The sequence below is a fragment of the Pteronotus mesoamericanus genome, unplaced genomic scaffold (genome assembly GCF_021234165.1).
Source record: "Pteronotus mesoamericanus isolate MK-2021 breed Mesoamerican mustached bat unplaced genomic scaffold, CSHL_Meso_final scaffold_128, whole genome shotgun sequence".
NCBI lineage: Eukaryota > Metazoa > Chordata > Mammalia > Chiroptera > Mormoopidae > Pteronotus > Pteronotus mesoamericanus.
The window spans coordinates 3,358,479-3,384,414 of record NW_026555305.1 but is presented as its reverse complement, the minus strand read 5'-3'; the positions used below and the strand labels follow the sequence as shown (position 1 = coordinate 3,384,414).

The 25,936-nt window shown below is 59.4% G+C and overlaps 2 protein-coding genes across 2 annotated transcripts; both read right to left on the bottom strand.

Annotated features, from left to right (window-relative positions):
- Positions 1-794: 794 nt before the first annotated feature.
- Positions 795-15,992, bottom strand: LOC129082481 (leukocyte immunoglobulin-like receptor subfamily B member 3). Its single transcript, XM_054588175.1, is given in 18 exon segments — positions 795-945; positions 1,023-1,183; positions 1,981-2,033; positions 2,267-2,304; positions 2,384-2,426; positions 2,766-2,936; positions 4,491-4,539; positions 4,541-4,791; positions 5,088-5,369; positions 5,584-5,889; positions 6,040-6,324; positions 6,771-6,901; positions 9,932-10,064; positions 11,827-11,877; positions 12,166-12,486; positions 12,631-12,915; positions 13,113-13,399; positions 15,841-15,992. Coding segments are annotated over 18 exon segments (3,150 nt in total).
- Positions 15,993-17,853: 1,861 nt separating this feature from the next.
- Positions 17,854-24,241, bottom strand: LOC129082479 (leukocyte immunoglobulin-like receptor subfamily A member 6). Its single transcript, XM_054588174.1, has 9 exons — positions 24,175-24,241; positions 23,699-23,872; positions 23,467-23,502; positions 23,011-23,295; positions 22,555-22,860; positions 22,054-22,335; positions 21,458-21,757; positions 18,896-19,028; positions 17,854-18,208 (listed from the first exon to the last, which is right to left on the bottom strand). Exons 1-9 carry the CDS (start codon positions 24,239-24,241, stop codon positions 17,854-17,856), a joined length of 1,938 nt encoding a protein of 645 aa, XP_054444149.1.
- Positions 24,242-25,936: the final 1,695 nt, after the last annotated feature.

Here is a 25,936-nt window from a genome sequence, read left to right as displayed (position 1 = left end):
ATTTGTTTTCTTTCTGTATTAGCTGCTTTCTGTATGGCTGTGTCCATGTGTATGTTTGTGTGTATATATCTGTGTATGTTTGGGTGTATGCCCATGAGTGCGTGTGTGTATTTCATACATGCATACGTGTTCAGAAGCATTTACCAGTGAAGCTTTTCAGACTCCACAGTCACTTTGCAGGAAAATTTTTAATTGCAAGTTCAATATCACTAATATATATGACACTTCAGCGTATCAGTTCTCACACATGAGTAAAGTCATAGAGTCCTTGTGCTTTTTTTGTCTGACTTAGTCCACTTAGCATGATACTCTCAAGACACATCCATGTTGTTGTGTTGACTGCATTTCATCATCTTGTATCTGAGTAACATTCCATCGCAAACATACCACATCTCTATCTCAGCATTTGTGGAGCAACGCTTAGGTTTTTTCCTACTTTGCCCTTTTCTTTTCAAAGATATTCATTATGGTCCTTAATTTTCCATTTTGTAGGTCTGATGTTTAGTATTTACGTTATCACTCATAGAAGACATGCTCTCACTTCCATTTTGGTTGTAAATTCACACATTGATTCTTGAGAAGTCTGCTGCTTTGATCCCAAGGTGTAGGGGTAGTAGTTGGCTGTGATTGCAGAAGCAGAGGGCTCCCAGGGGGGCCCAGAAGTTGCTGCGGGTCCATCTCAGGTCACCAGCCTGGCCGGGGCCACTGCTGAGTGTCCTTGGGGGCAGCTCCTGTGCCTTCTGGGGCCCCTGCAGGCCCCCTCCCTGGAGTGTGGGGTCTGGGTCCTTCCAGGGCTAGTGGACGGCCAGAGCAGCGTACACACTGGGCTCAGCCAGGGGCTCGTCTGACGGGGAGGAAGGGGGTGCACCTGTCTCCCGTCTGAGGGTCAGGTGGGTCAGCTGGGCGTAGGTCACCTCCTGGGGGGCCGCAGGTGCAGCAGCCTGGAGCAGGGGACAGTGAGAGGGTGAGATGTGGCTGGGGTGGGGGACGCCTGGGGGCTGGAGAGGGTGGGACCCATCTGTCTATCCATCTGTCTGTCCCCTTCTGCTTGTCTGTCCTTCCTGTCCAGCAATTCCCCTGACAACAGGGAAGGAGAGGAGACCATTCCCTGCCTGAGCCTTGATCTTGAGCGGTTCACCTGGGCACATGTCACTCCCTGTGGGTCGTGACGGGGCCTGTTCTGCTGCAGAGAGACAGTGAGACAGAGACAGCATGTCCTCGATCCCACTGTTGAATCCTCCCATCAAGTATCCACATGGGGTCAGAGTGAGGATTTAAACTTCAGGTCAGATGAGGTCACTGTCCTGATGGAATCTGCAGGGGCTTCCTGAGCCTTGGGGCATCTGGAAGGGTCTACAGTTCTGACTTGTAACCTAATGCTCTGTGTCTCTGCTCATTTGGCTCCACCCACTCGGCCCCTCTGGCTGAAGCGCATGTCCTGCCTCAGGACCTTTGCACCTGCTGTGTCCGCTGCTCTCCCCCCTCACCACGCACTCCACCCCCTGCTCTTGCTTTATTCTCCTTCACAGCAGCTGGCCCTCCAGGACGCCATCACCTGTGTGCAGGTGTCTCCCTCGCCCACAGGTGGGCTGGACGAGTGTGGGGACAGGCTGCTCGGGGCGGCACCGCGGCCCCTACATGGAGCCGGTGCCCAGGGAGCTCCCGTCACGGCGGCTGCGTGACTGAGTGAAGGGGCCCTGGGGCCTGGGGTGAGTCACTCATTCGCGCCTCCTCCTGAGACCTGGGGCTGCCCAAGGTCACACAGGGGACGAGGGGCCAGCCCAGGGGACCCCCCAGGAGGGGCCATGAGGTCCCAGGAAAGGGAGGAGTGAGTCACAGCAGGACGGCCTGGTGCCCAGATGGAGAGGTCAGTGTGGACGCTGCTGAGAACCAGGGGAGGGGAGGACAGGGAAGGGACCCTTGGAGTGAACTGGGCAACAGGAAGGTCCTTGGAGGCCTGGACAGGGGCAGGGGTCTCACCCGAGGGTCCAGCTCCACGCCCTCCCCAGCCTGTGGGTCCTTCATGGCAGCATCTGCGGAGGCAGAACAGGGTGTGTCTCCTGGCAGGGTCCCCGGGATCCCAGGGCTGCAGACCCGCTGTCCCCAGATGGGCCACTAACCCAGGGTGAAGCGAGCGGCCAGGTCAGGCTGTGGGGATTTCCGTCCCCCTCACCCCTGACCCCACGCCCTCCCAGGCTGTCCCCTCCCCCGTGGCCTCCTGGAACCCCTGTGCCCCTCCCCCAGGGCAGCGGTCCCTTCCTCTCACAGAGGGGCTCTTCCTGGGCGTCCGCAGCTGGGCGGGAGCTGAGGGAGGAGACAGGGTGTTAGAGGCAGCGCGGGGTCTTGTGCGGTGGGGGTCTGGGGTCTTCAGCACAGGAATTACCTGATCTGCAGGCCTCTGTCCTTCGGGTCCGAGTCCGTGGCCCCTGCAGGAGGTCAGACATCAGCCTCTCTCTGGGCTGGTCAAGAGGGACAGTCCCGCCCTGGCTGGGTGGGGGGCCCTCCCCGCATGATCCCAGAGGGAAGAAGGAAACCTTAACACATGCTTGTGCATGAGGTTCATGTTTCAGGAAACGGAAAATGATGAAAGATGACCTTGCCTTTATATACATGTTCTGACATTGAGTGCTTTCTTTCTAGAATTTCTGATTTGAGATTCTGGAGAAATCTGTTGCTCAGCTGACCTTCTCCACCTGTTTGATTTTCCGTCAGCAGATGCTCTGAGCCCCTCTCCTGGGATCCCGGTCACCCCGTCCCCTACTCACCCAACGTCCTGCCTTTCTTCTGACTCCGGTGTCGGAGGAAGAGGAAGAGGAGGAGGGCGAGCAGCAGCGTGAGGGCCGCCGAGACCCCGATCAGCACCTTCCAGTACCACTGCAGACCCTGGGCTGGAGTGACGTCATGAATGAGCCAAGATGCCCTTTCATGAGCCCCTACTGTGTGCGAGGCACATGCTGGGGTCTGTGGTTCGTCTCCTCTAACCTCACAGCCCCCCTGCACCAGGGATCGCTGACCCACCGCCCAGTCCCCGGGGGCTCAGAGAGGTGAGCCGCGTGCCCCGGGGCCCCCAGCCTGGCCGGGGCAGGGCAGGGACCGGACCCCGGACGTGGGTTCCCTGTGCTGTCCCCATGCTGCCCCCAGGGGACACCAGCTCCGAGCTCTGGGCTCCTCCTCTGCAGGGGCCTGTCCTGTCCCATCTGGAGCGGAGGGTCCTGCCCTATTCCCTGCCCCCCAGCCCAGCAGGGACACGGGAGGGGCAGGGGTGTCGGATGGACTCTGTGTCTCTTCCGGGATTGTCTCCACCCTGTAGGACCATGAAACCACCTTGAGATGGTCTGGTGGGACTGGGGCTCTGCCTTCCTGAGCTCTGTGAGGCCCCTCATGTCACCTAATGTCACCGCAGGCCTGTGAGCAGGCGGGGACCAGGGATGCACAGACGTGAACCCGACACTCACAGAAGAGAAGGGACCGTGGGCCCCACAGCGGGAGCCGCAGAGCCGGGACCTGAGCCAGGACTGACTCCAGCCCTGGCTCCTTCCTCTGAGCTGAGCACCAGAGCTGAGGAAAAACACTTAGCCTTCTTGTCCCTCTGTGTACAGTGCCACCATCACTACTACCGAGGGGACTGTCTCCATAACGTCTGGAGGCATCCCTGAGAGGCCCCCCTCTCAGGACATCACAGCCCGAACTGAAAGCAATCTAAGCTCTGGGCCAGGATTCTCTCTGTTTACAAGTGGAGACACTGAGGCACAGAGAGGGGGAGGGCTGGTCCAAGTCAGAGCCTCCAGAGGAACCTGAACTTCCAAGGACTCAGCCCCAGTCCCCTGAGGACACACCCACCACCTCCCCACAGAGACCCTTACCAATCACTTTATGGGCTTGAGTCTGGTGGGGAGAGGCCGATCCTCAGAACTGCCGGGGAATCAGGATTGGGGGTGAGGAGTGGGGGCTGCCTTCTCCCCGCTTCAGCCTGGCTCCCCGTCCCCTGGGAGGGACCGCCGCACCTCTCCCTGCCATGACTGCCCCACCTGTCACCTGTCAGCCTCACGGCCCTGGGGGCCCCATGATCCCCCCACCTTCTCTGCCCGGCCCCACCGCCCCTGGGAGCCAAGGGAGCCAGGGCGGGTGACCGTGTTCTTTCCTGGGAGCAAGGCCTCTGCTAGTCACCATCTGGTCCTGGTCTCTGGGTGAGCCCTGGGCGCTGCAGAAGGAGGGGGTGGGGATGGGCGCCTCTGGCCCTTCCTGCCTGGGCTCTGCCCGAGGCCTCTCCCTTGTCCCTGGGCACATGCTCGCTGTCTAGGCCTCAGGGATGAGGATGAGGCTGAGGCAGGAGAGGGGTGGCTCTGGCTTTTCCATCCCTCGGGGAGGTGAGAGTCCCACAGGCTGACCCTCCCTCTCTCACCCGCTCACTCCTGATCCAAACCAAAGTCCCCTGGGGGACAGGGTCCTGACCTGACCATGGGGACATGGGTGGGGTAGAGGCCCCTCACCTGGGACCAGGAGCTCCAGGGGGTCACTGGGCTGTGAGAGCAGGAAGGGGGGAGGCGCTGTGGGAGCTGTAGCACCTGTAGGTCCCACTGTGGCCCGAGGTCACAGGACTGATGGTGAAGGTGGCCTCCGAGGGGGCAGCCGTGTCCTGCAGACGAAGCTGCAGGGGAGGGTCCAGGGAGCCCTCCCTGTGCAGGTGGAAGGTGTCAGCCCTGGTCTCCGATCGACACAGCAGGGTCACGTTGGCTCCCCAGGGCCCCGGGGGCGGCGGCCGGGCCGACAGGGAGGGTTTGCTGTCCGCTCCTGGGGAGGGAGGGCGGTGCTGTGCAGAGGGTCACTGCCTCGAATGCCGTGCGCCCTGAGGCGAGTGACAACGTCCTTCCCCATGGACGCTGTCGGTGACCCCTGTCAGCTCCTCTCAGTCCCTCTGGGTGGCGTCTTCTATAGCCATGCCCCTCCCTCCCCTTTCTCCCTCCCTAGACCTCAGCCCCCAATCGCCTCTGCTCCAGGACCCTCTCCTGGGCCCCATCACCTCCACGGTGACCCCGGTCTGACCCTGAGCAGACAGTCAGGAGAGGGGACAGGACAGGGCTCCTCACCCACGATCAGGACGTCCAGGGGGGCGCTGGGGGCCGACCATGCATAGGAGGGGCTGTGTCCGCTGTAGCACCTGTACCGGCCCCCGTGGGTGTGGGTCACAGGGCCCAGGGGGAAGTCGGGGCTGCGCTGCCCATCGAGACGCTGAGGGGGTGTGGGCCCCTCGTCCTTGGTCAGAGCGAATCTGTCAAAGCCGGGCTCCGAGCGACACTGGAGGGTCAGGTTGTCCCCAGGCAGCAGCAGGGAGCCTGGCTGGGCCCGGAGGGAGGGCGACCTGTACACGCCTGGGGAGAAGGGCCATTGGCAGCCAGGGGACACCCATCCCCCCTCCACTGGGGCTGCAGGGAGAGTCCTCACCTGTCCCTCTAGACCTGCCTGTGTTTCTGTCCCCAATAAACCCACGTCGATGACCCTACGATCCCTAGGGATTTACTAGAACAAGATTTAGATGAGATATTTGGGGCACAGGAAAGAACGGAGCCAAGGGGGCCACCTCACCTGTGACCTCGATGCGCAGAGGGTCACTCGGATGTGACCACACATTGGGGTAGGAGCTGCGAGAAACGTAGCATCTGTAGGTTCCCCCGTGGGAGGCGCTCACGGGGCCCACAGGGAAGATGGCCTGCCACCCCCTGGGTGAGTAACTCCATTGCGATGCCATGTGTCGGGGCGGCTCAGCCCCTCCCTCCTTCAGCAGGTGGAAAGGGCCGGATGATGACTGTGAGCTACACACGAGGGACACGTTCCCCCCTGAGGCCACCACCGGGCTTGGCTGGGCTTCGAGGGACGGTGCGCTGAACTCTCCTGAAGGAGGAGGATGTGAGTTAGAGTGGCCATCACCCCACCCTCCCCAGCTGCGGGCTGGGAGGGGTGCGGCCCCCTAAGGCCCCACTCTGTTCCCTTCAGCCTCCGAGGGGGAGCCCGCAGTGGGGAGAGGACCGGGGTCCTCCTTACCCGTCACCACCAGGACGAGGGGCTCACTGAGCTCAGACAGGGAGCGCCCAGCCCTGTAGACACACTCGTATGGCCCTGCATCGTGTGAGCTCGTGGATGGAATGAGGAACCCGGTCTTGTTGCTGGAGGCCTGTGGGATCCTCGTAAGCCGGGGCTCAGAGCGCCTCTCCTTATACAGAGTGTAGGCATCAGCCCGCAGAGACCCCTGACACCAGAGGGTCACAGGGCTGCCCTTGCTGACCATGGGGCCTGGGTCAGCCCAGAGGGAGGGTCTGGGGAGGGCCTCTGAAAAGGGTTCAGACGTGCGGTGTCAGGAGGTGCCCTTCTCCCCGCACTTCCCCCCGCTGTCACTCCAAGGCCCCTCCCAGACGGGTCACCATCGTTGCAGACCCACTGTGTGTCCCCAGCAGCCCAGGGGTCATTGTGCTGAAGCAGGAGGTCAGGGGGAGGACTCACCTGCCCGGACCTGGTCCCAGGGGCCCCCACACAGCCCTGGAAGGGAGTCCCCGTGAGATCATCCTTCAACCCACACGCAGAGGCTCCAACCGGGTCAGGGCCCCCAGCGCTGGGGTCCGACCTGGGGCTGAGCCAATATCTTTTCCCCATGGAATTTCTGCCCCCACTGCACCCCCCGAGGCTGGGCCAGGGAGGGGAGGGGACCCATCCGTCCCTTTTCCCCAAATCTCACCGAGAGAGAGCAGAGCAATGAAGGTCAGGGTCATGACGCTGACTCCCAGGGTTCCCGGCGGAGCAGGTGACCTCCGATGTCCAGGTGCCCAGCCGCACAGACAGACGCAGGGTACAACAAGGGTGCGGCTCCTGTGTCGACTCACAGTGTCCTCCACGGCTGCAGTCTGCTCTCCTGAAGGAGGTGGGGGAGTCATCAGACTCTGGGACCTTGGGGACGGCGTCTGAGTCTCAGCAGACCCCACATGCTCTGCCTGCGCCTCATGTGCCTCCCAAATCCAGAGGGCGACGCCTGCCCCGGACCGAGAGGGTAGAGGACGCCGGGCAGGACTCAGGAGCACCCAGTCTCTGTTCCAGCTCTGACTCTGCCGTTTCTGGAACCCGCGTCACCATGGGCAATTCACTTCCTTTTCCTGAGACGATGCAAATGCAAAGGTCCTTCCGGCCTCTCTCCATCCGGCAACCAACCGATGATTACCGAGCAAGTGCTCTGTCCAGACGGGCAGAGGATTGGGGAAGCTGACCGAATCCTCCCCTGGGCACATGCCGTGCTGACCGGTGACCTCAGACAACACAATTCTTTAGGCACCGGAGGCTGTGTGTGTTGTTACGGTAACTCTCAGAGAAGGTAACTCTCAGAGAAGGGGAAAAACGGAGCCCAGAGAGACTCCATAGCAGGTGGATGTCCCGGACAGAGGCGGCCTGCAGGGGAGGGAGGGAGCCGGACACCGAGGGGTCAGCACGGGGCTGAGAGGAATGGGCTGGAAGAGTGGGGTGATTCTAAGAGCTGGGAGTCACCAGGGTGTGCTGTGCCCTGGTCCCCCGCGGCCTTCGCTCCCTGGGGGGGGCTCCTCTGTGAGACCCTAAAGGTAGTGGAAACCTTTGCAGTGAAGGAACGTGTGAGCCGATCGCTGCTTTGAGAAGACGCCGCTCTGTGGGCACAGGCGTAGCAGTGAGGCGTGGACGATAACCTCCGAGAAAACCGCCACGCTCATCGGACACCAAAGTGAGGAGCCGATCAGCAACCTTAGAGGTTTCTGCGAATTTCTCAAGAGATGGAACAGAAATCCCCGAACAGTGAATTATTTCACACGGAGTGAGATGAAGCAGGAGTGTGTCTTGTCATTATGTTGGTCTAGGAGGCGTGCGGGGTCAGCGCTGAGCGGGGCAGCTCAGGTGGCTCCCACGACAAGCCCAGTGTGGTCTGACCCAGGTGTGAGTCTGGCAGGGAGGTGGGCATGGGAAGGGCCTGGTGGGCAGGGAGGCGTTGGCTCCGCTTGGGATGGAGGGTGTAGCTGAGCCCGATCTGCAGCCCCAGGGACCGTCAGGTGGAGCTGCCTGGGTGTTGCTGGAGCAGGTGGGGACCTGGGGGGAGGCTTTGTGCAGGGCGGGTCCGGGACAGGTAAGTTCAGGTGCGTGAGAGTACAGCCCCTCAGCTGGGAGGGCGGGTCTGCCGGGGGCCAGAGAGGAGGCTGTCTGGTCCCGCCAACAGGGTGTCCTGGGCCTTGACGTGCACGAGTCTGAGGAGGGGACTGGGTTGCAGAGAGGGGGGCTCCAGGTCAGAGTGGGGGTGTGTTCATCGTGTGGGGGCAGGAGAGGGAAGAGCTGAGGCCCCTCCCCTCTCTGCCTGGGTGGCCTGGGGAGCCAATGGGGCCGTCCCAGGACTGACCGCCCCGTGGACGGCCGCCGGCGTGGGGCCAGGGTTACAGCAGTGTCACCTCACCCACAGCAGGATCCACCTGCCCCCCTGGCCGGGCGTGTGGTTCTGCCTGTCCCTGGCGCTTCCTCTCTCTGCCTCCCTTGCATCTGTGGGCAGGAGACCTTCTCTGCAGGTCTCCGTTCCGGGCCCCTGGGGCACGTCTGCCTCCTCCGGGCCCTGCTCTGGGAGGGGATAACCCGCCCTCTGGCCCTGCTCAGTCCACCCCCATGTGCTGGGCAAAAGCCCTCGTTGCAGACTATTCGCAGGTTTTAATCTATGACACGGGGACGCATTTGTTGACCGTCTGTGTGAGCCAGTCACCCCCCTCTCCCTTCCCCTCATTGCAGACAAGGCTGGAAGCTCAGCCTCACGGTTGTCGGGAGGGTCAGCAGAGCCTGGGACACGAAGAGGCTCCATCGGAGTCATTCCTGGGGCCTGACGTAGACGCGGGCATGAGAGACGTGTGGCAGGAAGGGCCACTGGGAAGCCACATCTGTGTCCCCCAAGCCGTGAGGGGGAATCAGAAGCTCTAGGGCGTCCTTGGCCTAATGGCACATGAGCCGCGACTGAGAGGAGACAGGGACGTGGCGGCTCGTCCTGTGTCCTGGTCTCAGCCCCTCTCAGGAGTGAGGGTGGGAACCCCACCAGGGGCTGAGCCCTGAGCACAGGGCACGGAGCGCATCTCGGACCTGGTGGGGGTCCTGCGTCCCGTGAAAGTGCACGGGGACGCGGGGCAACTTCTAAGGTGAAAAGGATCCACAGGGAACCATGGGGATGGGCTTGCGTTACTGTTTAATGGCATAAGTTCTTGGAACATAGAATGGAGCCTTTAGTAATACAGGATTCACTGGACTGTAAATACTCGATGTCTCAGTCACCAGTTTGATCTGGTGCAAGAAGATGTTTGCGTGACCCCGCCCCCAAACACCATGCGGCCCTGTCTCCTGTCTCTCCTCCCGTCAGCCCCTGACAGGCCATACTGACGTCTGTCTCTGGGCGTGTCCTTCTTGACTTCTCATAGAAACACAGCCACAGAAAACTTGATCTTTAACGTCGGGCTCTGCGTTTCTCTGCAGAATGTTGACGTTCACCTGGCAGGTAGCAGGTGTCAGCACTTCGTTCTTTGTGGCTCAAGTGCTCCAAGGCGTGAGGACAACACATGTTGTTTATATGATTGGGATTCAGCATGAAGGGCTTTATGCATGTGGATCAAAACCAGCCTCGTGTGGCGGCCCCTCATTTCGCGGGGTGAGGACAGAAGGACCGTCCAGAGGAGTCCATGATGTTGAGAAGGGACGGCTCCGCAGTGAGGTGCAGGAGGCGTCTCCGCAGGAACACGGCTCCTGTTTCCGGCCCCCAACCTTGTCGGACACCTCCGCTCCCTCTGCACGTTCTCAGCAGGCAGTTCCCCACCTGTGGCCTAGACCTCCCTCCACCACCTCCTGGGTCCGTAGATGGGCTCCTCGGCTCCCGCCCTGATTCATGCCCTGTCCCCTCTGCGGTCACATCCTGGCGGCAGCGTGGGCCGTCCCCTCGGTGTCTCGAGCCTGAAGCAGCAGCCCCCCGAGGACCAGCAGCAGCAGGCCAGCCACGCCCATGTGGACGAGATTCCCCGCTGTGTAGTTCTGGGTCTGGGAGTCTGTGGACGTGGAGACAGGGGTCACCGGGGTCAGGGAGCCCCCAGTCTCGAGGACTCTGCTGCCTCCCCTGGGCCCATCCTCCCCTTCACGTCCGTGTCCCTGGGGTGCCCGAGTCCAGCGCCGGCTCTGAGTCACCGTGACAAGAGCGAGCTGTGCCCAAGGGCTCAGGGTCCGTGACAAGATGGTCTCAGTTCAGAAACAGTTGAAAGCTGTGTGTTCTGTGTTCAGTAAGAGACTCAGATCCCAGAAGCCTCTGGCCCTGCCACTGAGAGACCCCATGTTTTCACGACCTGGGGACCCCGGTCCATGCAGGAGAGGGTGGGTCAGCGGCTCCTGAGTGTCAGGTGCACAAGGGGTGAAGTCTGGGGTGCGTCTTCCCTCCCCCACGCCTCCCGGGCCCCTCCTCTCTGGGGTCTGCTGTTTCATCTCCACCTGGAGATTCCCACCTAGTTGTTGTTTTATTCATTCATTTTTATATAACAAATCCTACCTTGGCAGATGTCCTCACCGAATGAGAACTAAGGGCATGTGGATGACTCTTTGTAAATACATAAGTTCAATATCAATATTAAATACAGGGCGGGACACCACTAGGTTGAGAGTTGTGCATTCAAGAAACACAGTTATTTAGTGTTATTATTATTTCTTGTACAACTTTAAACTTACTTTTGTCCCACCACGGGTGTGTACACTTTATAGAGTATATTATAAAATAGTATATAAAATGACTCTGTATAGATAGTTACAGATATCTGCCTGTACAGAACTGGCTAAGTTATATATCATCATCTGTATCTACATATATTTGGGCTGTTCCTATATATATATGTGTGTGTGTGTGTGTGTGTGTGTGTGTGTGTGTGTGTGTGTGTGTGTGTAAAGGGCGGCAGAGAGAGAGAGACTTGACATGAGCCAGTGAGGAGGGGGCCGGTCCCCGGAAGGGTCTCGTCTGGTGTTCAGCAGGGAAAGGGGTCTCATCTGTGGGGTGTAGGGCGGGGGCAGAAGAGAAGGGGGACCGGGGCTTGGGGGCTTGGTAAATGGGGTCGCAGGCCAGGTCCGGCACCCAGGAGGGGCAGGCACCGTCTTTGTCTCCGTTTGCACAAAGCCTGCAGCGTCTGGCAGGATATCGTGGATGGACAGCTAATCATGTGATATTTTGCCCCGAAACACAACCTCCACGCACTGCTTATCAACGGTGCTGCCCAAGGAAGCACGCGTTTGTGGTTTTCAAACTTTAAGGAAGAGAGAAATTGCGCCAAAGGGTCGGATTCTGTGAGCACCCGAAGCAGGAGATTGTGTCATTCTGTTTCCCCATAGAAAACAACATGTGCAAAAACTATTGACGTGCCCTAATCCCAAAGGTCCCTGCAAAAATTCCATCGGCTCCCACAATTCAGAGAGTGCACGTGGACACTACGTGTGGTTCATTTGCATCAGTGTCCAAACCGATGAACCCAGGAAGCCTTTGTGATGTGTTTCATGTGGTTATAAATCAGAGAGAAAAGATAACTTTTAGAAGATGTGTATCTGTCAGTGAAAAAAAACAAAACAAAACATTCCGAATGAAACCCTAATGAAATAGAAAAAGATATTGAAAGATAGAGGTCGATAGTGCATGGGATATAAAACGTAGATCTTTTAAAGGTTTTGCGTTGAAATAATTTGGGGTATTAATGAAACTGTCTTTCAGTGGGTAAAGCTGTGGAATATTTCACTCCTTCATTTCCTCATGTGAAACTTCAGTAAATTTCTAAAACTTACCTGCTTTCCCGGGGGTAGGGTCCAGGGGGCCGGGACCGCGGGGCTCAGGCTCTGAGATGAAGAGGCAGCAGGTGAGCGGGGGAGGGGTCTGTCCTCTGCTCAGTCTAACCGCGTTTCTCCTCTTCTCCCCACCTCTGCCGCCGCCCTCCCTGCTCTCCCTCTCGGCCCAGGTTCTGAGAAAGGGGTTCAGGGGTGGGGGATCCCTTCTCTCTCTACTCCTCGTGGGCAGGAGTCCCCTCGGTGGAACTTCCCACACTCGCATAGTTTTCTGCCCTAACTTTCGAAGGGACAGGTCTCTGCGCTGCGAGAGCACATAAACGACAGGGTCAGGGGTCTCACCTGAGACCGGGAGCTCCAGGGGGTCACTGGGCAGTGACCACACTTGGGGGCTGTACTTGTAACAGCCATAGCACCTGAACGTCCTCCTGGGGCTCGGGGTCATGGGCCCCGCGGGGAACGGGGCCTGGACCTGCCCGCTGGGGTGAGGCTGCGAGTCCAGGGTCCAGGGGGGCCTGCTTCCTGCCTCCTCAGGCAGAATGAACCTGTGAAAACCTAGTCCGGAGCCGCACTGGAGGGTCACGTTCCCTCCGGAGGTCACGTTCCCTCCGGAGGTCACGACAGGGCTGGGCAGGGCTGAGAGGCTGGGTTTGCTGTAGTATCCTAGGAGAGAAGGAGGCAGCGTGGTAAATGGGGCTCACACCTCCCTCCTGTCCCCCAGGGCTGGGCTGTGTGTAGAGACACCCTGAGAACATCCCCCTCCCTGAGGGCACGGCCTGAGGCTGGGACCCCGGAGTGTCCTCTCACCTGTCACCACCAGCTCCAGGGGGTCACTGCGCTCTGACCAGCCCCTGGGGCTCCGATGGTAGCAGCGATATAACCCTGTAGTGTTCTCTGTCATCTGTGTGAAGGAGAACTTGGCCTTGTCCCTGGGACCCAGTGGCTTCTGTGTGGCCCAAGGCGATGAGGTTCCCTCTTTATCCAGTCGGAACTCCTGGGCCTGCCGGGACCCCTGACACCAGATGGTCACCGGGCTCCCCCAGGGGATCACAGGGCCTGGCTCCGCCCAGAGGGTGGGTTTGGGGAGGGTCCCTGGAAGGAATCACAGGCTGGGTCAGGAAACATTCTCACCTGCAGTCCCCAGATCTCAGCCCCAAGACTTTCCCGTCGTATGTCCCCTGCCTAAGTATATTAAGGCAGAACGTCTGTTTTTCATCCCCAGCTTCCTGAGAGGGTGACCCCTGTCCTTTGTGCAGAGAAAGCCCTGGGACCCCTGGGGACAGACTCACCTGCCTGCACCGGGGTCCTCAGGCCCACGCTCAGCCCTGCAAGAGAGTCCCCGTGAGGGATGTGCCCTGAGTCCTGAGCAGAGCCCCCCCTCCCCGGGAGCGTCCTGAGCCCTGGGTCCTGACAGAGCAGGGCTCCCCCCTCCCCCCGACACTCACCGAGGCAGAGCAGGGCCGTGAGCGTGGGGGGCATGGTCTCCTCTCTGAAGCCCGCTGTGCAGGAGGAAGAGACCAGGGCGTCCTGCGGGTGGACAGACACGTAGGGTGTGGTCCCTGGGAGGCTGGCTGTCCTGTCATGGTGTCGCACGTCAGCAGCCCCTCAGGAAGGGGAACAGTGTGTGCCCGGGAGTCCGGCTCTCGTTCCTGTGACGGGCCAGGAAAGAGAGCCCAGGCTTCCTGAGACGGTCCTTGACGGCGAGGTGACCCAGGGCACGTCCTCCCAGGTCGCAGCCCCCCGGACAGTGTCCCTTCACCCTCAGTCCATCCTTCGGCACCTCCCCGTGGGTCCTCCCCATGGACAGGGGTCACCCAGGCCCTGGAGACGCTCAGGAAGACGGGGTCCCTGTGCCTGCAGAGCTCAGAGCGGCAGAGACACGGTCTCCTTCTCACTGTGCCGTCCAGGCGCCTGCCGCTGTGACCATGAGCACAAAGGACACATCCAGGGGAGTGGGGGAAGGAAACACGCCCCTTCACCCTGGCCCCCGAGTGTGGCTTTTTTCCCTCCCAGCCACCAAACGGACTTCTCCTTTTTCCTTAGCAACAGTGCCCACCCCACGTTTCTGGGAACAAGCCTCTGAGGGGTCCCTGCCCCCTCAGTGCCCCTTGTTCCCTGATTCAAGGCTCCACTTGCTGCGGTCCTGCCTTCATGCTGGAAGGGACATTGATTTCAGTTAGAATTGATTGCTTTTTACATACAACAGATATTTATTTAAATACCCATCACCCAGTGCCCAAGTGATCTGTGTGGTGACGTTCTTTAACCGAGCGTCACGTTCTCAAATGGGATCATGTTTTCTTTCCTTGTCTTTCTAAACGATTTTAGTTTTTATTTTTCAAAGGTATGTTTTACGGATTCTGCCATTACAGGGGTCCCCTTTGTCCCTTTGATTCCCCTCTGCCGTGCACCCCCTGCCGTAGCGCATGTCCTTGGGTCGTACCTGGAGGTTCTCTATTTCTCCATTTCCGATACTATTCGTCACCTCCCTCTGTCTATTTTGTACCTGCCGATGGTGCCATTCCCTGAACTTTCCCCCCCTCTCTCCCGCCCCCTCACTGATAACCCCCATGGGATCTCCATCTCTGGGACTCTCTTCCTGCTCTACTTGTTTACTAAGTTAGTTTTTGTTTTCGTTTGCTTTAGGTTCAGTTGTTGATAGTTGTGAGTTTGTTGTCATTTTACTGTTCATATTTTGTGATCGTGTTCTGTTTCGTAAATAAGCAGATTTAACATTTCATGTAATAAGGGCTAGGTGATGAGGAACTCCTTTAGCTTTCCCTCGTCTGGGAAGCGCTCTGTCTGCCCTTCCATCCTAAATGATAGCTTTGCTGGGTAGAGGACTCTAGCTTGAAGGTCCTTGCTTTCCATCACTTTGTATACTTCTGGCCAGTCCCTTCTTGCCAGCAAAGTTTCTTTGGAGAAATCAGCGGACAGTCTAATGGAACTCCTTTGTACGTAACTCTCTCAAGTCTGTCTTTTTCTTGCTGCTTTTAAGAGTCTCTCTTTATCTTTAACCTTTGGCATTTTAATGATGATGTGTCTTGGTGTGGACCTCTTTGCGTCCAACTAGTTTGGGACTCTCTGTGCCCCCTGGACTTGTATGCATTTCCTTTGCCACATTAGGAAATTTTTCTTGCCATCTTCTTTCAAGTACGTTTGCAGTGTCTTGCTCTTCCTGTTTTCCATCTGGAGTCCGTAGGATTCGGATGCCGGCCCTTCTGGAGAGGTCCCAGAGTCTTCTGAAACTCTCCTCACTTTTTCTGAATTCTTGTTTCTTCATTTTGTTCTGGTGGAATGTTTCTCTCTTCCTTATGCGTTAAATCATTGATCTGAATCCCAGCTTCCTTCCCTTCGCTGTTGGTTTCCTGTGGGTTTTTCTTTATTGCCCTTAGTAGTGCCTTCATTTCTTCCCTTAGGCTTCTGCCGTATTCAGCGAGATCTTTGAGCCTCCTGACCACCGGGGTTTTGAACTGTGTGTGTGATGGGCTGGGTCTCTCCTCATTGCTTGGTTCTTTTCTGGGTTCTGTTTTGTACCTTCCCTTGGGCCGTGTTTGTTGGTCTCCTGATTTGGGCAGCCTCTCTGTGCCTGTGTCCTAGGTAGAGCCGCCTCGGTTCCATTTCAGGCCCCCCCCCCCCCCGCCCCCATGAGGCCGTATGGGGCGGAGCCGTGGGTCTTCTGCAGGGTGGGGCCCCAGGGGCGGGGTGTGCGGGGGAGGCGTCTAAGAGGGAAGGGTGCCGCTGCTGGCTGACTTCTGGGGCTTGCCTGGCCCCTGCCTGGTTTCGGGCCGCTCTGTCCACTTCCCGCCTGTGACTGGCACACTTCCATCTGCCGTCCTGGTGGTGGTTCCGCTGTGGGTGGGGCTGTGCACGCTCGGGGCTCTGCTGAGAAAGCCGCAGTTTCTTCCACCGCCCCAGCCCCCACTGGGCCCACAGGCAGAAGTTAGGAGGCTTCCTTTTCCCTGGCGCTGGATCCTGGGCTGTGAGGTCTGGCCTGGGGCTGGGCTGGCTGCTCACAAGGGGTCTCTCTGATTTGCCTCCACCACGCGTGCATGTGGGGCTCCTTGGTCCAGGTCCACTGGCTGCCCCCCTGGCTCCGTCTCTGCCCCTCCTATCCGTCCGGATAAATACAGCTCCATGAAATCCTTGGTTGTCAGACCTGATACCATTCTGGGTTTCTTCGGGGTGGTTTTCTGGCACTTGTGGGTGTTTTTCATTTTTAAGTTAGTTGTGTTCCTTCTTACGGTTGTGCAGTGGGGAGGGGGTATCTCCCTAGGCCTCCATGTTGACTGAAACCTATTATTGCCTTTGTATTTCTGTGAAAAATGCATTTGACAATTTTGATAGGGATTGTGTTGAGTTTGTAGATTGGGCAGGACAAGCATTCTAATGAATTCTTCCAAACTGGGCGCAGGGGATATGTTGCCATTTGTTTGTGTCTTTTGAATTTCTTTTACCAAAGTCTCAGAGGTTTCAATGTCCCGAACTTTCACCCTTTGGTTCATAATCTGTTGGTTCAGATCCTATTGTAAATGGGATCATTTTCTTTATTTCTTTTTCTGATGTGTTATGGTTTGTGGGCAGAAATGCAGCCGGGTTCTGTATGGTCATTTTGTATGCTGCAGTTTTACTGAATTTGTTCATTAGTCCTAACCATGTTTTGGTGGCGTATTTTTTAGAGGTTTTTATATATAAGATTGTATTATCTGCAGGCAGTTTTGTTTCTCTCTTCCCCGTTTGGATGCCCTGTCTTTCTTTTTCTTGCCTGACTGCTCTGCCTCGGACGGTTAGCACGTGTTGCATCGCAGGGGTGAGAGTGGACCTCCCTGCCTGGTGCTGATCTCAGACGCCAGACCTCCCGCTTTCCACTGTTGAGTATGTTGGTAACTCTGGGCTTGCCACCGGCGACCCTTACTTGGTCGAGGCGTGTTCATTCCATCCCCAGTTTGTGGACAGTGTGTATTACGAAAGAATGCTGTGTTTCTCCAATGCCGAGTCTGCATCTATTCACACAACCATATGTTTTATATCATTTACATTATTTTGTGGAACAAGTGTTTATTGATTTGCACCTGTGGAAATCATTTTGCCAGTTTTCACGACCCTCGGTGAAACATCATTTTTTCACGGTGTATAAGACTTTTAATGTGCTCTTGAATTTGTCATGCTACTGTTCATTGAGGCATTTTGCATCTGTATTCAACCATATTGGCCTCTTGTGTTTTTCTCTTGGTCCAGTCTTTGGTTGATGCCCCTGATATCATTGTTCATTGGATTCACTTAATTGTTCAGCCCCGGAAGTGATGAGCTTTATTTTCTGGTCTCTCTGTTGGATGTGCTCTTTGGTCCCAGTCATGTTTTCCCGACTTATCGAATTGTCTCCCAGTTTTTGTCTTTACTTCATGGAGTTTCTTTGAAATTATCTATTGGCCAAATGCAGTTCTCCATGTCTCTGGTTCAGTATTGGGTCATTATTATGATCTTTGGTGATGACATAGTGTTTGATCCTTCGTGTTCTCTGGAGCTGTGTGGGTTTTTTCTTTCTTTCTTTCTTTTCTTTTTTTTTTTTTTTTTGTATTTGATGGAGCAGTCCCCTCGTTCAAGCTTGACCTGCTGCCCTTCCAACGAGAGATTCTTCCTGTTGATCCTGCTCCTATTCTGGGGCTCATGGACTTTGTCCTGATGCGTGGCCTTAGTACGTCTGGCTCCCTCTGGTGGCAGGGTCCTCAAGTTGTCTGTCTTGTCCTCACCTTTCAATGCATCTGTCTAGTTGTTGGTAAACTCTGTGGGTTTTTTTATGTTAAAAACAACTAGTTCATGGCTTTTCCAGACACGGGTCCGAGCCACCCATGCCGGACGGCCATCGCCAAGGCTCCGCGGACCGCAGTCCAGCCTCAGGCCTCCTCCTTGCTCCCTTGCGGAGGTGAGACTCATCTGAGGGGCCCTCAGGGGACGGCTGGAAGGGGGCGGGGACAAGAAGCCGGTTGCGGGTGCTCTGGGCGGGGCGAGGTCCGGGCGGGCTACACGGGGCTACGGCCGGGCTGCGGGCAGCGGGCAGCGAGTCGCTGGGTGAGATGTTCCGCCTCGGGCTCCGGAGCAGTTACGGTGGCAGCCGCGGTGGCGGCGCGCGAGCTTGGACAGGTGGTCGCTGCGGGCGGAGCGCTTGGAGCAGAGGGGGCAGGGGAAGCGCTTCAGCCCCGAGTGCAGCCGGTGGTGGCGGGCAGCTGGTCGCCGGCGCGAACAATCTGTGGCAGCCGGGCGTGGCGCAGGCACAGGGCGCTCACCTGTGTGCGTTCGCAGGGCGACAGGAGGGGCACGGACTAGTGGTGGCTTTAGCACAGCCGCCGAAGGGGCAGAGGTGGCTCTTGGGGACGGCGGCGCAGGCCTAGGACCGGGACCAGGTGCGTGAGGACAGGGACCGCGCGGATGGCGACAGGGAGGCCGTCACAGCGCCTTCCCAGGACTCCGCGCGCCCCACCCAGGCCGGTCAGGACCCTGGCGACCAGCGGGTGGGGCGCGGCCGTGGCTTCGGGCCCCGGAGAGACGCGCTGCGCACACACAGGCCGGCGGCGAAGCCGCTGCTCTGGGCCGGTCCGTCCACAGCGCCCCGTGCGCCCCCGGAGCCGGCCCTGAGCACCTCGGGGCGAAGGAGCCCAGTCAGCTCAGCGCCGCCGGCAGGTCCGACAGGGTGCGCGGCCGGGACTGAGTGCGGCTGGTGGGCGTGGGGAGAATGACGGGGGCTCCGGGGGAGGGTGGTGGGCGGCTGTCCCGCCCTCGAGAAGCATTGACACCCAGGAATCAGGCAAGTGCCACAAGTGAGGGCTTTTTTGGGGGGAAACCTCCAAAACCCAGCAGAGGCGGGAAGGGAGGCGACCGCAGTTTAACTGCGGAAGAGCCTCCGCAGCCGCAGCCCCGCCGCCTCCCCGCGCGAGGGCCACGCCCACAGCCCCCACGGCCTCTGCACACACTTTCCCACGCTTCCCACGGTTTCTTCCAGGGCTTCTGGGCATCATCAGACTCTTTCCCAGCGTCTGCCTTCCTGGAGGGTGGGTTTGTTGTCTCCTGTGCTCACCTCCTGGCCGCGTCGCGGGGTCTTCTCTGGCTGTGCCAAGCCTCAAACAGCAGCCCCCCGAGGACCAGGAGGATCAGGCCAGACACACCCAACCGGACGGCGTTCCCCACTGTGTAGTCGTGGGCGGTTGAGTCTGGAGGTGGAGGACAGAGAGGGCAGAGAGGTCAGGGTAACGCACAATCGCCCCAGGTTCCCTGGATGTCTGTCCACGTCACCCGAGTTCAATAGAGTAGACCTGACGGTTTGCCCTTCGCCCCGTGACTGAGAATTACGCCTCCCTCTCCGCTCTTGGAGTCCGACTGATTCTGTGATGGTCCCAGGTGTCAGCTGCCCCTGAGAATCAGTCACACGCAGGCTGTGGGAGAGGAGACGTGGCAATGCCACGTCGTGTCTTCCCCGACCTGCAGGGATTCCCTGTAACCTGTGATGCGCGTCGCTTCCCCTGAGATGAGCATCGTTGGCATCTTGGCTGCATCTAACAAGGATACAAAGGTGACCTTTGGGCCTAGCTTTTCTTGAGATGAAGGAGCAGGAAGGAGAGAAGGGTGGGGTCTACCTCTCAGGGTCCCCCCTGAGGCAGCTCTTTGTGTCTCTGAGTTAGGATCATATATTTTCACATCACGTTTTTTCCTTCTATATATCGATGTCTTCTATAGAATACAAAGGGTGGAAGCTAGACAATACACTCTGCTGTCATTCTGGGGTGAAGGATCACCGCAATGAACAGACCTAATTGTTTCTCGAGTGTGTAGCCTAGATAGTGAGATTGTTAAGAAACAAGCAGCCAGTATAAATAAGAGAATCAACTGTTGAAGTAAACACATGGACAAAAATACAGCTATGTATTGATGTAAGATAGGCTGTGCTCAGTTGAGACAGGAAATCCCGGGAAACCCCTGGGCACCCTGAGGGGGGAGGGGCGCTGACAGGAGCTCTGATGGGGGCGGCTCTGCAGGTCGCCCTGCCCCGGCCGCCCCCCGGGGCTCAGGGGAGCTGAGCGGGAATCCCGCCGCCTCTCCACACCCTCGTCACGAGAGTGGCTCCCCGTGGACACGGAACCAGCTCTGGGTGGACTCCTGTTCCTTCTCCCACAGGGACTCACCGGCCCCAGAGTTCTCAGCTGATCGCACTTGTTCAAGTCCTGGATCGGATTCTGCTTTGTTAGAGGAGAGAACCATGTCCTACCCACGGATAGGATTTTGTCGCCAGGATTCACCTTCAGGAGGCTGAGGCAGCTCCAGTTCCGCTTAGACTCCCAGTGGCCCCCGCTCCCCTGGACCCGGAAATGAGGGCTCCCCTGAGTGTATGTCCCACGTGGGCCTGATTCCGCAGGGCCCAGGAGGACGCAGGGCCCTGATGGAGCACCACGGACAGAGGCGCCTGCTCCCTCTCCCACCTGCGCGGCCCAGCCTCCCCCGTCCAGCACGTGCTCTGCGCTGACCACACAGGCCCCGAGACCGGGACCGCACTGCTCCTTGAGACGCGAGGCCCCTCCCTGAAGTCTCCACCTTTTCCCTAGCACCTGAGGAAACAAATCGTTTGAACGATTTGCTATGTTGGAGCATAACCTGAGAAACAGGCAGCAGCCAGATGGAGTCTGTGTCCCGTTAAGGTTCAGGGGAGTCTGGTGCCCAACAGACATGAAGTTCGTCCATGTGGGGAGGGTCTGCAGACCCCAAGTGCTGCATGAGACAGGGACCAGGGGAGGATGTGGGGCTGTGCCTGCCTCTCCTTGTCCCCTACAGTCCCATGTGTTTCCTCCAATATTGGCCCTTCACACTCTTCAGTCTCCTCCTGCACAGGTCAGAGGTTGTGGTCCGGCATGGAGACTGGGAGGTACACCCTGCCTTCTCCATCTCGTGTGGGATGCAATCCCTGTGCTGATGGCCTCCCTGCTTCCCCTTTCTTCCCACCCCAGCCCAGAGCTGTCCTGGGACAGGTCTGCTCCCTGAGTGGACATGGAATAGAAGTCCCTCACCTGACCCAAGAGCCCCAGGGGGTCCCAGAAGGGTGGAGGCTGCCTTCTGCCTCCTTCAGCCTGGCTGCCTGTCCCCTGGGAGGGACCGCAGCACCTCTCCCTGCCATGACCGCCCCACCTGTCACCTGTCAGCCTCAAGGGCCTGGGGGCCCAATGATCTCCCCCAGCTTCTCTGCCCGGCCCGAGCGACCCTAGGAGACTAGTGAGCCAGGGCGGGTGATCGTGTTTTTTCCTGGGAGCAAGGCCTCTGCTAGTCACCACGCTGGTCCTGGTCTCTGCGTGAGCCCTGGGCGCTGCAGAAGGAGGGGGTGGGGATGGGCGCCTCTGGCCCTTCCTGCCTGGGCTCTGCCCGAGGCCTCCCCCTGCCTCCCTGGGCACCTGGCTGCTGTCTGGGCCTCAGGGATGAGGATGAGGCTGAGGCAGGAGAGGGGTGGCTCTGGCTTTTCCATCCCTCGGGGAGGTGAGAGTCCCACAGGCTGACCCTCCCTCTCTCACCCGCTCACTCCTGATCCAAACCAAAGTCCCCCGGGGGAACAGGGTCCTGACCTGACCATGGGGACATGGGTGGGGTAGAGGCTCCTCACCTGGGACCAGGAGCTCCAGGGGGTCACTGGGATGTGAGAGCAGGAAGGGGGAGGCGCTGTGGGAGCTGTAGCACCTGTAGGTCCCACTGTGGCCCGAGGTCACAGGACTGATGTTGAAGGTGGCCTCCGAGGGGGCAGCCGTGTCCTGCAGACGAAGCTGCAGGGGAGGGTCCAGGGAGCCCTCCCTGTGCAGGTGGAAGGTGTCAGCCCTGGTCTCCGATCGACACAGCAGGGTCACGTTGGCTCCCCAGGGCCCCGGGGGCGGCGGCCGGGCCGACAGGGAGGGTTTGCTGTCCGCTCCTGGGGAGGGAGGGCGGTGCTGTGCAGAGGGTCACTGCCTCGAATGCCGTGCGCCCTGAGGTGAGTGACAACGTCCTTCCCCATGGACGCTGTCGGCGACCCCTGTCAGCTCCTCTCAGTCCCTCTGGGTGGCATCTGATATAGCCATGCCCCTCCCTCCCCTTTCTCCCTCCCTAGACCTCAGCCCCCAATCGCCTCTGCTCCAGGACCCTCTCCTGGGCCCCAACACCTCCACGGTGACCCCGGTCTGACCCTGAGCAGACAGTCAGGACAGGGGACAGGGCAGGGCTCCTCACCCGCGATCAGGACGTCGAGAGGGGCGCTGGGGGTCGACCACGCATGGGAGGGGCTGTGTCCACTGTAGCACCTGTACCGGCCCCCGTGGGTGCGGGTCACAGGGCCCAGGGGGAAGTCGGGGCTGCGCTGCCCATCGAGACGCTGAGGGGGTGTGGGCCCCTCGTCCTTGGTCAGAGCGAATCTGTCAAAGCCGGGCTCCGAGCGACACTGGAGGGTCAGGCTGTCCCCAGGCAGCAGCAGGGAGCCTGGCTGGGCCCGGAGGGAGGGCGACCTGTACAGGCCTGGGGAGAAGGGCCATTGGCAGCCAGGGGACACCCATCCCCCCTCCACTGGGGCTGCAGGGAGAGTCCTCACGTGTCCCCCTCTAAGCCTCCTGTTTGTGGTTCTGTCCCCAATAAACCCACGTCACTGACCCTACGATCCCTAGGGATTTACTAGAACAAGATTTAGATGAGATATTTGGGGCACAGGAAAGAATGGAGCCAAGGGGGCCACCTCACCTGTGACCTCGATGCGCAGAGGGTCACTCGGATGTGACCACACATTGGGGTAGGAGCTGCGAGAAACGTAGCATCTGTAGGTTCCCCCGTGGGAGGCGCTCACGGGGCCCACAGGGAAGATGGCCTGCCACCCCCTGGGTGAGTAACTCCATTGCGATGCCATGTGTCGGGGCGGCTCAGCCCCTCCCTCCTTCAGCAGGTGGAAAGGGCCAGATGTGGACTGTGAGCTACACACGAGGGACACGTTCCCCCCTGAGGCCACCACCGGGCTTGGCTGGGCTTCGAGGGACGGTGAGCTGAACTCTCCTGAAGGAGGAGGATGTGAGTTAGAGGGGCCATCATCCCACCCTCCCCAGCTGCAGGCTGGGAGGGGTGCGGCCCCCCTAAAGCCCCACTCTGTTCCCTTCAGCCTCCGAGGGGAGCCCGCAGTGGGGAGAGGACCGGGGTCCTCCTTACCCGTCACCACCAGGACGAGGGGCTCGCTGCGCTCAGACAGGGTGTGCCCAGCCCTGTAGACACACTCGTATGGCGCTGCATCGTGTGAGCTCGTGGATGGAATGCGGAACTCGGTCTTGTTGGTGGAGGCCTGTGGGATCCTCGTACGCCAGGGCTCAGAGCCCCTCTCTTTATACAGATAGTAGGCATCAGCCCGCAGAGACCCCTGACACCAGAGGGTCACAGGGCTGCCCTTGCTGACCACGGGGCCCGGGTCAGCCCAGAGGGAGGGTCTGGGGAGGGCCTCTGAAAAGGGTTCAGACGTGCGGTGTCAGGGGGTGCCCTTCTCCCCGCACTTCCCCCAGCTGTCACTCCCAGGCCCCTCCCAGACTGGTCACCATCGTTGCAGACCCACTGTGTGTCCCCAGCGGCCCAGGGGTCATTGTGCTGAAGCAGGAGGTCAGGGGGAGGACTCACCTGCCCGGACCTGGTCCCAGGGGCCCCCACACAGCCCTGGAATGGAGTCCCCGTGAGATCGTCCTTCAACCCACACGCAGAGGCTCCAACCGGGTCAGGGCCCCGAGCGCTGGGGTCCGACCTGGGCCTGAGCCAATATCTTTTCCCCATGGAATTTCTGCCTCCACTGCGCCCCCCGAGGCTGGGCCAGGGAGGGGAGGGGACCCATCCTTCCCTTTTCCCCAAATCTCACCGAGAGAGAGCAGAGCAATGAAGGTCAGGGTCATGACGCTGTCTCCCAGGGTTCCCGGCGGAGCAGGTGACCTCCGATGTCCAGGTGCCCAGCCGCACAGACAGACGCAGGGTACAACAAGGGTGCGGCTCCTGTGTCGACTCACAGTGTCCTCCTCGGCTGCAGTCTGCTCTCCTGAAGGAGGTGGGGGAGTCATCAGACTCTGGGACCTTGGGGGCGGCGTCTGAGTCTCAGCAGACCCCACACGCTCTGCCTGCGCCTCATGTGCCTCCCAAATCCAGAGGGCGACGCCTGCCCCGGACCGAGAGGGAGAGGACGCCGGGCAGGACTCAGGAGCACCCAGTCTCTGTTCCAGCTCTGACTCTGCCGTTTCTGGAACCCGCGTCACCATGGGCAATTCACTTCCTTTTCCTGAGACGATGCAAATGCAAAGGTCCTTCCGGCCTCTCTCCATCCGGCAACCAACCGATGATTACCGAGCAAGTGCTCTGTCCAGACGGGCGGAGGATTGGGGAAGCTGACCGAATCCTCCCCTGGGCACATGCCGTGCTGACCGGTGACCTCAGGCAACACAATTCTTTAGGCACCGGAGGCTGTGTGTGTTGTTACGGTAACTCTCAGAGAAGGTAACTCTCAGAGAAGGAGAAAAACGGAGCCCAGAGAGACTCCATAGCAGGTGGATGTCCCGGAGAGAGGCGGCCTGCAGGGGAGGGAGGGAGCCGGACGCCGAGGGGTCAGCACGGGGCTGAGAGGAATGGGCTGGAAGAGTGGGGTGATTCTAAGAGCTGGGAGTCACCAGGGTGTGCTGTGCCCTGGTCCCCCGGGGCCTCCGCTCCCTGGGGGGGCTCCTCTGTGAGACCCTAAAGGTAGTGGAAACCTTTGCAGTGAAGGAACGTGTGAGCCGATCGCTGCTTTGAGAAGACGCCGCTCTGTGGGCACAGGCGTAGCAGTGAGGCGTGGACGATAACCTCCGAGAAAACCGCCACGCTCATCGGACACCAAAGTGAGGAGCCGATCAGCAACCTTAGAGGTTTCTGCGCATTTCTCAAGAGATGGAACGGAAATCCCCGAACAGTGAATTATTTCACACGGAGTGAGATGAAGCAGGAGTGTGTCTTGTCATTATGTTGGTCTAGGAGGCGTGCGGGGTCAGCGCTGAGCGGGGCAGCTCAGGTGGCTCCCACGAGAAGCCCAGTGTGGTCTGACCCAGGTGTGAGTCTGGCAGGGAGGTGGGCATGGGAAGGGCCTGGTGGGCAGGGAGGCGTTGGCTCCGCTTGGGATGGAGGGTGTAGCTGAGCCCGATCTGCAGCCCCAGGGACCGTCAGGCGGAGCTGCCTGGGTGTTGCTGGAGCCGCTGGGGACCTGGGGGGAGGCTTTGTGCGGGGCGGGTCCGGGAAAGGGAGGTTCAGGTGCGTGAGAGTCCAGCCCCTAAGCTGGGAGGGCGGGTCTGCCGGGGGCCAGAGAGGAGGCTGTCGGGGTCCCGCCAACAGGATGTCCTGGGCCTTGACGTGCACGAGTCTGAGGAGGGGACTGGTTGGCAGAGAGGGGGGCTCCGGGTCAGAGTGGGGGTGTGTTCATCGTGTGGGGGCAGGAGAGGGAAGAGCTGAGGCCCCTCCCCTCTCTGCCTGGGTGGCCTGGGGAGCCAATGGGGCCGTCCCAGGACTGACCGCCCCGTGGACGGCCGCCGTCGTGGGGCCAGGGTTACAGCAGTGTCACCTCACCCACAGCCGGATCCACCTGCCCCCCCTGGCCGGGCGTGTGGTTCTGCCTGTCCCTGGCGATTCCTCTCTCTGCCTCCCTTGCATCTGTGGGCAGGAGACCTTCTCTGCAGGTCTCCGTTCCAGGCCCCTGGGGCATGTCTGCCTCCTCAGGGCCCTGCTCTGGGAGGGGATAACCCGCCCTCTGACCCTGCTCAGTCCACCGCCATGTGCTGGGCAAAAGCCCTCGTTGCAGACTATTCGCAGGTTTTAATCCAAGACACGGGGAAGCGTTTATTGACCGTCTGTGTGAGCCAGTCACCCCCCTCTCCCTTCCCCTCATTGCACACAAGGCTGGAAGCTCAGCCTCACGGTTGTCGGGAGGGTCAGCAGATCCTGGGACACGAAGAGGCTCCATCGGAGTCATTCCTGGGGCCTGACTTAGACGCGGGCATGAGAGACGTGTGGCAGGAAGGGCCACTGGGAAGCCACATCTGTGTCCCCCAAGCCGTGAGGGGGAATCAGAAGCTCTAGGGCGTCC

What these genes read in the sequence shown, in the direction of transcription:
- LOC129082479 (XM_054588174.1), bottom strand. Translation starts at nt 24,241, where the DNA reads ATGTGCCCAGGGGAGGATTCGGTCAGCTTCCCCAATCCTCCGCCCGTC. An exon ending in CTGGGACCAGGTCCGGGCAG is followed by an intron (nt 23,296 to 23,466) that starts GTGAGTCCTCCC and finishes AACCCTTTTCAG; the next exon opens with AGGCCCTCCCCAGACCCTCC. An exon ending in TCTGCGCATCGAGGTCACAG is followed by an intron (nt 22,336 to 22,554) that starts GTGAGGTGGCCC and finishes CCTTCTCCCCAG; the next exon opens with GCCTGTACAGGTCGCCCTCC.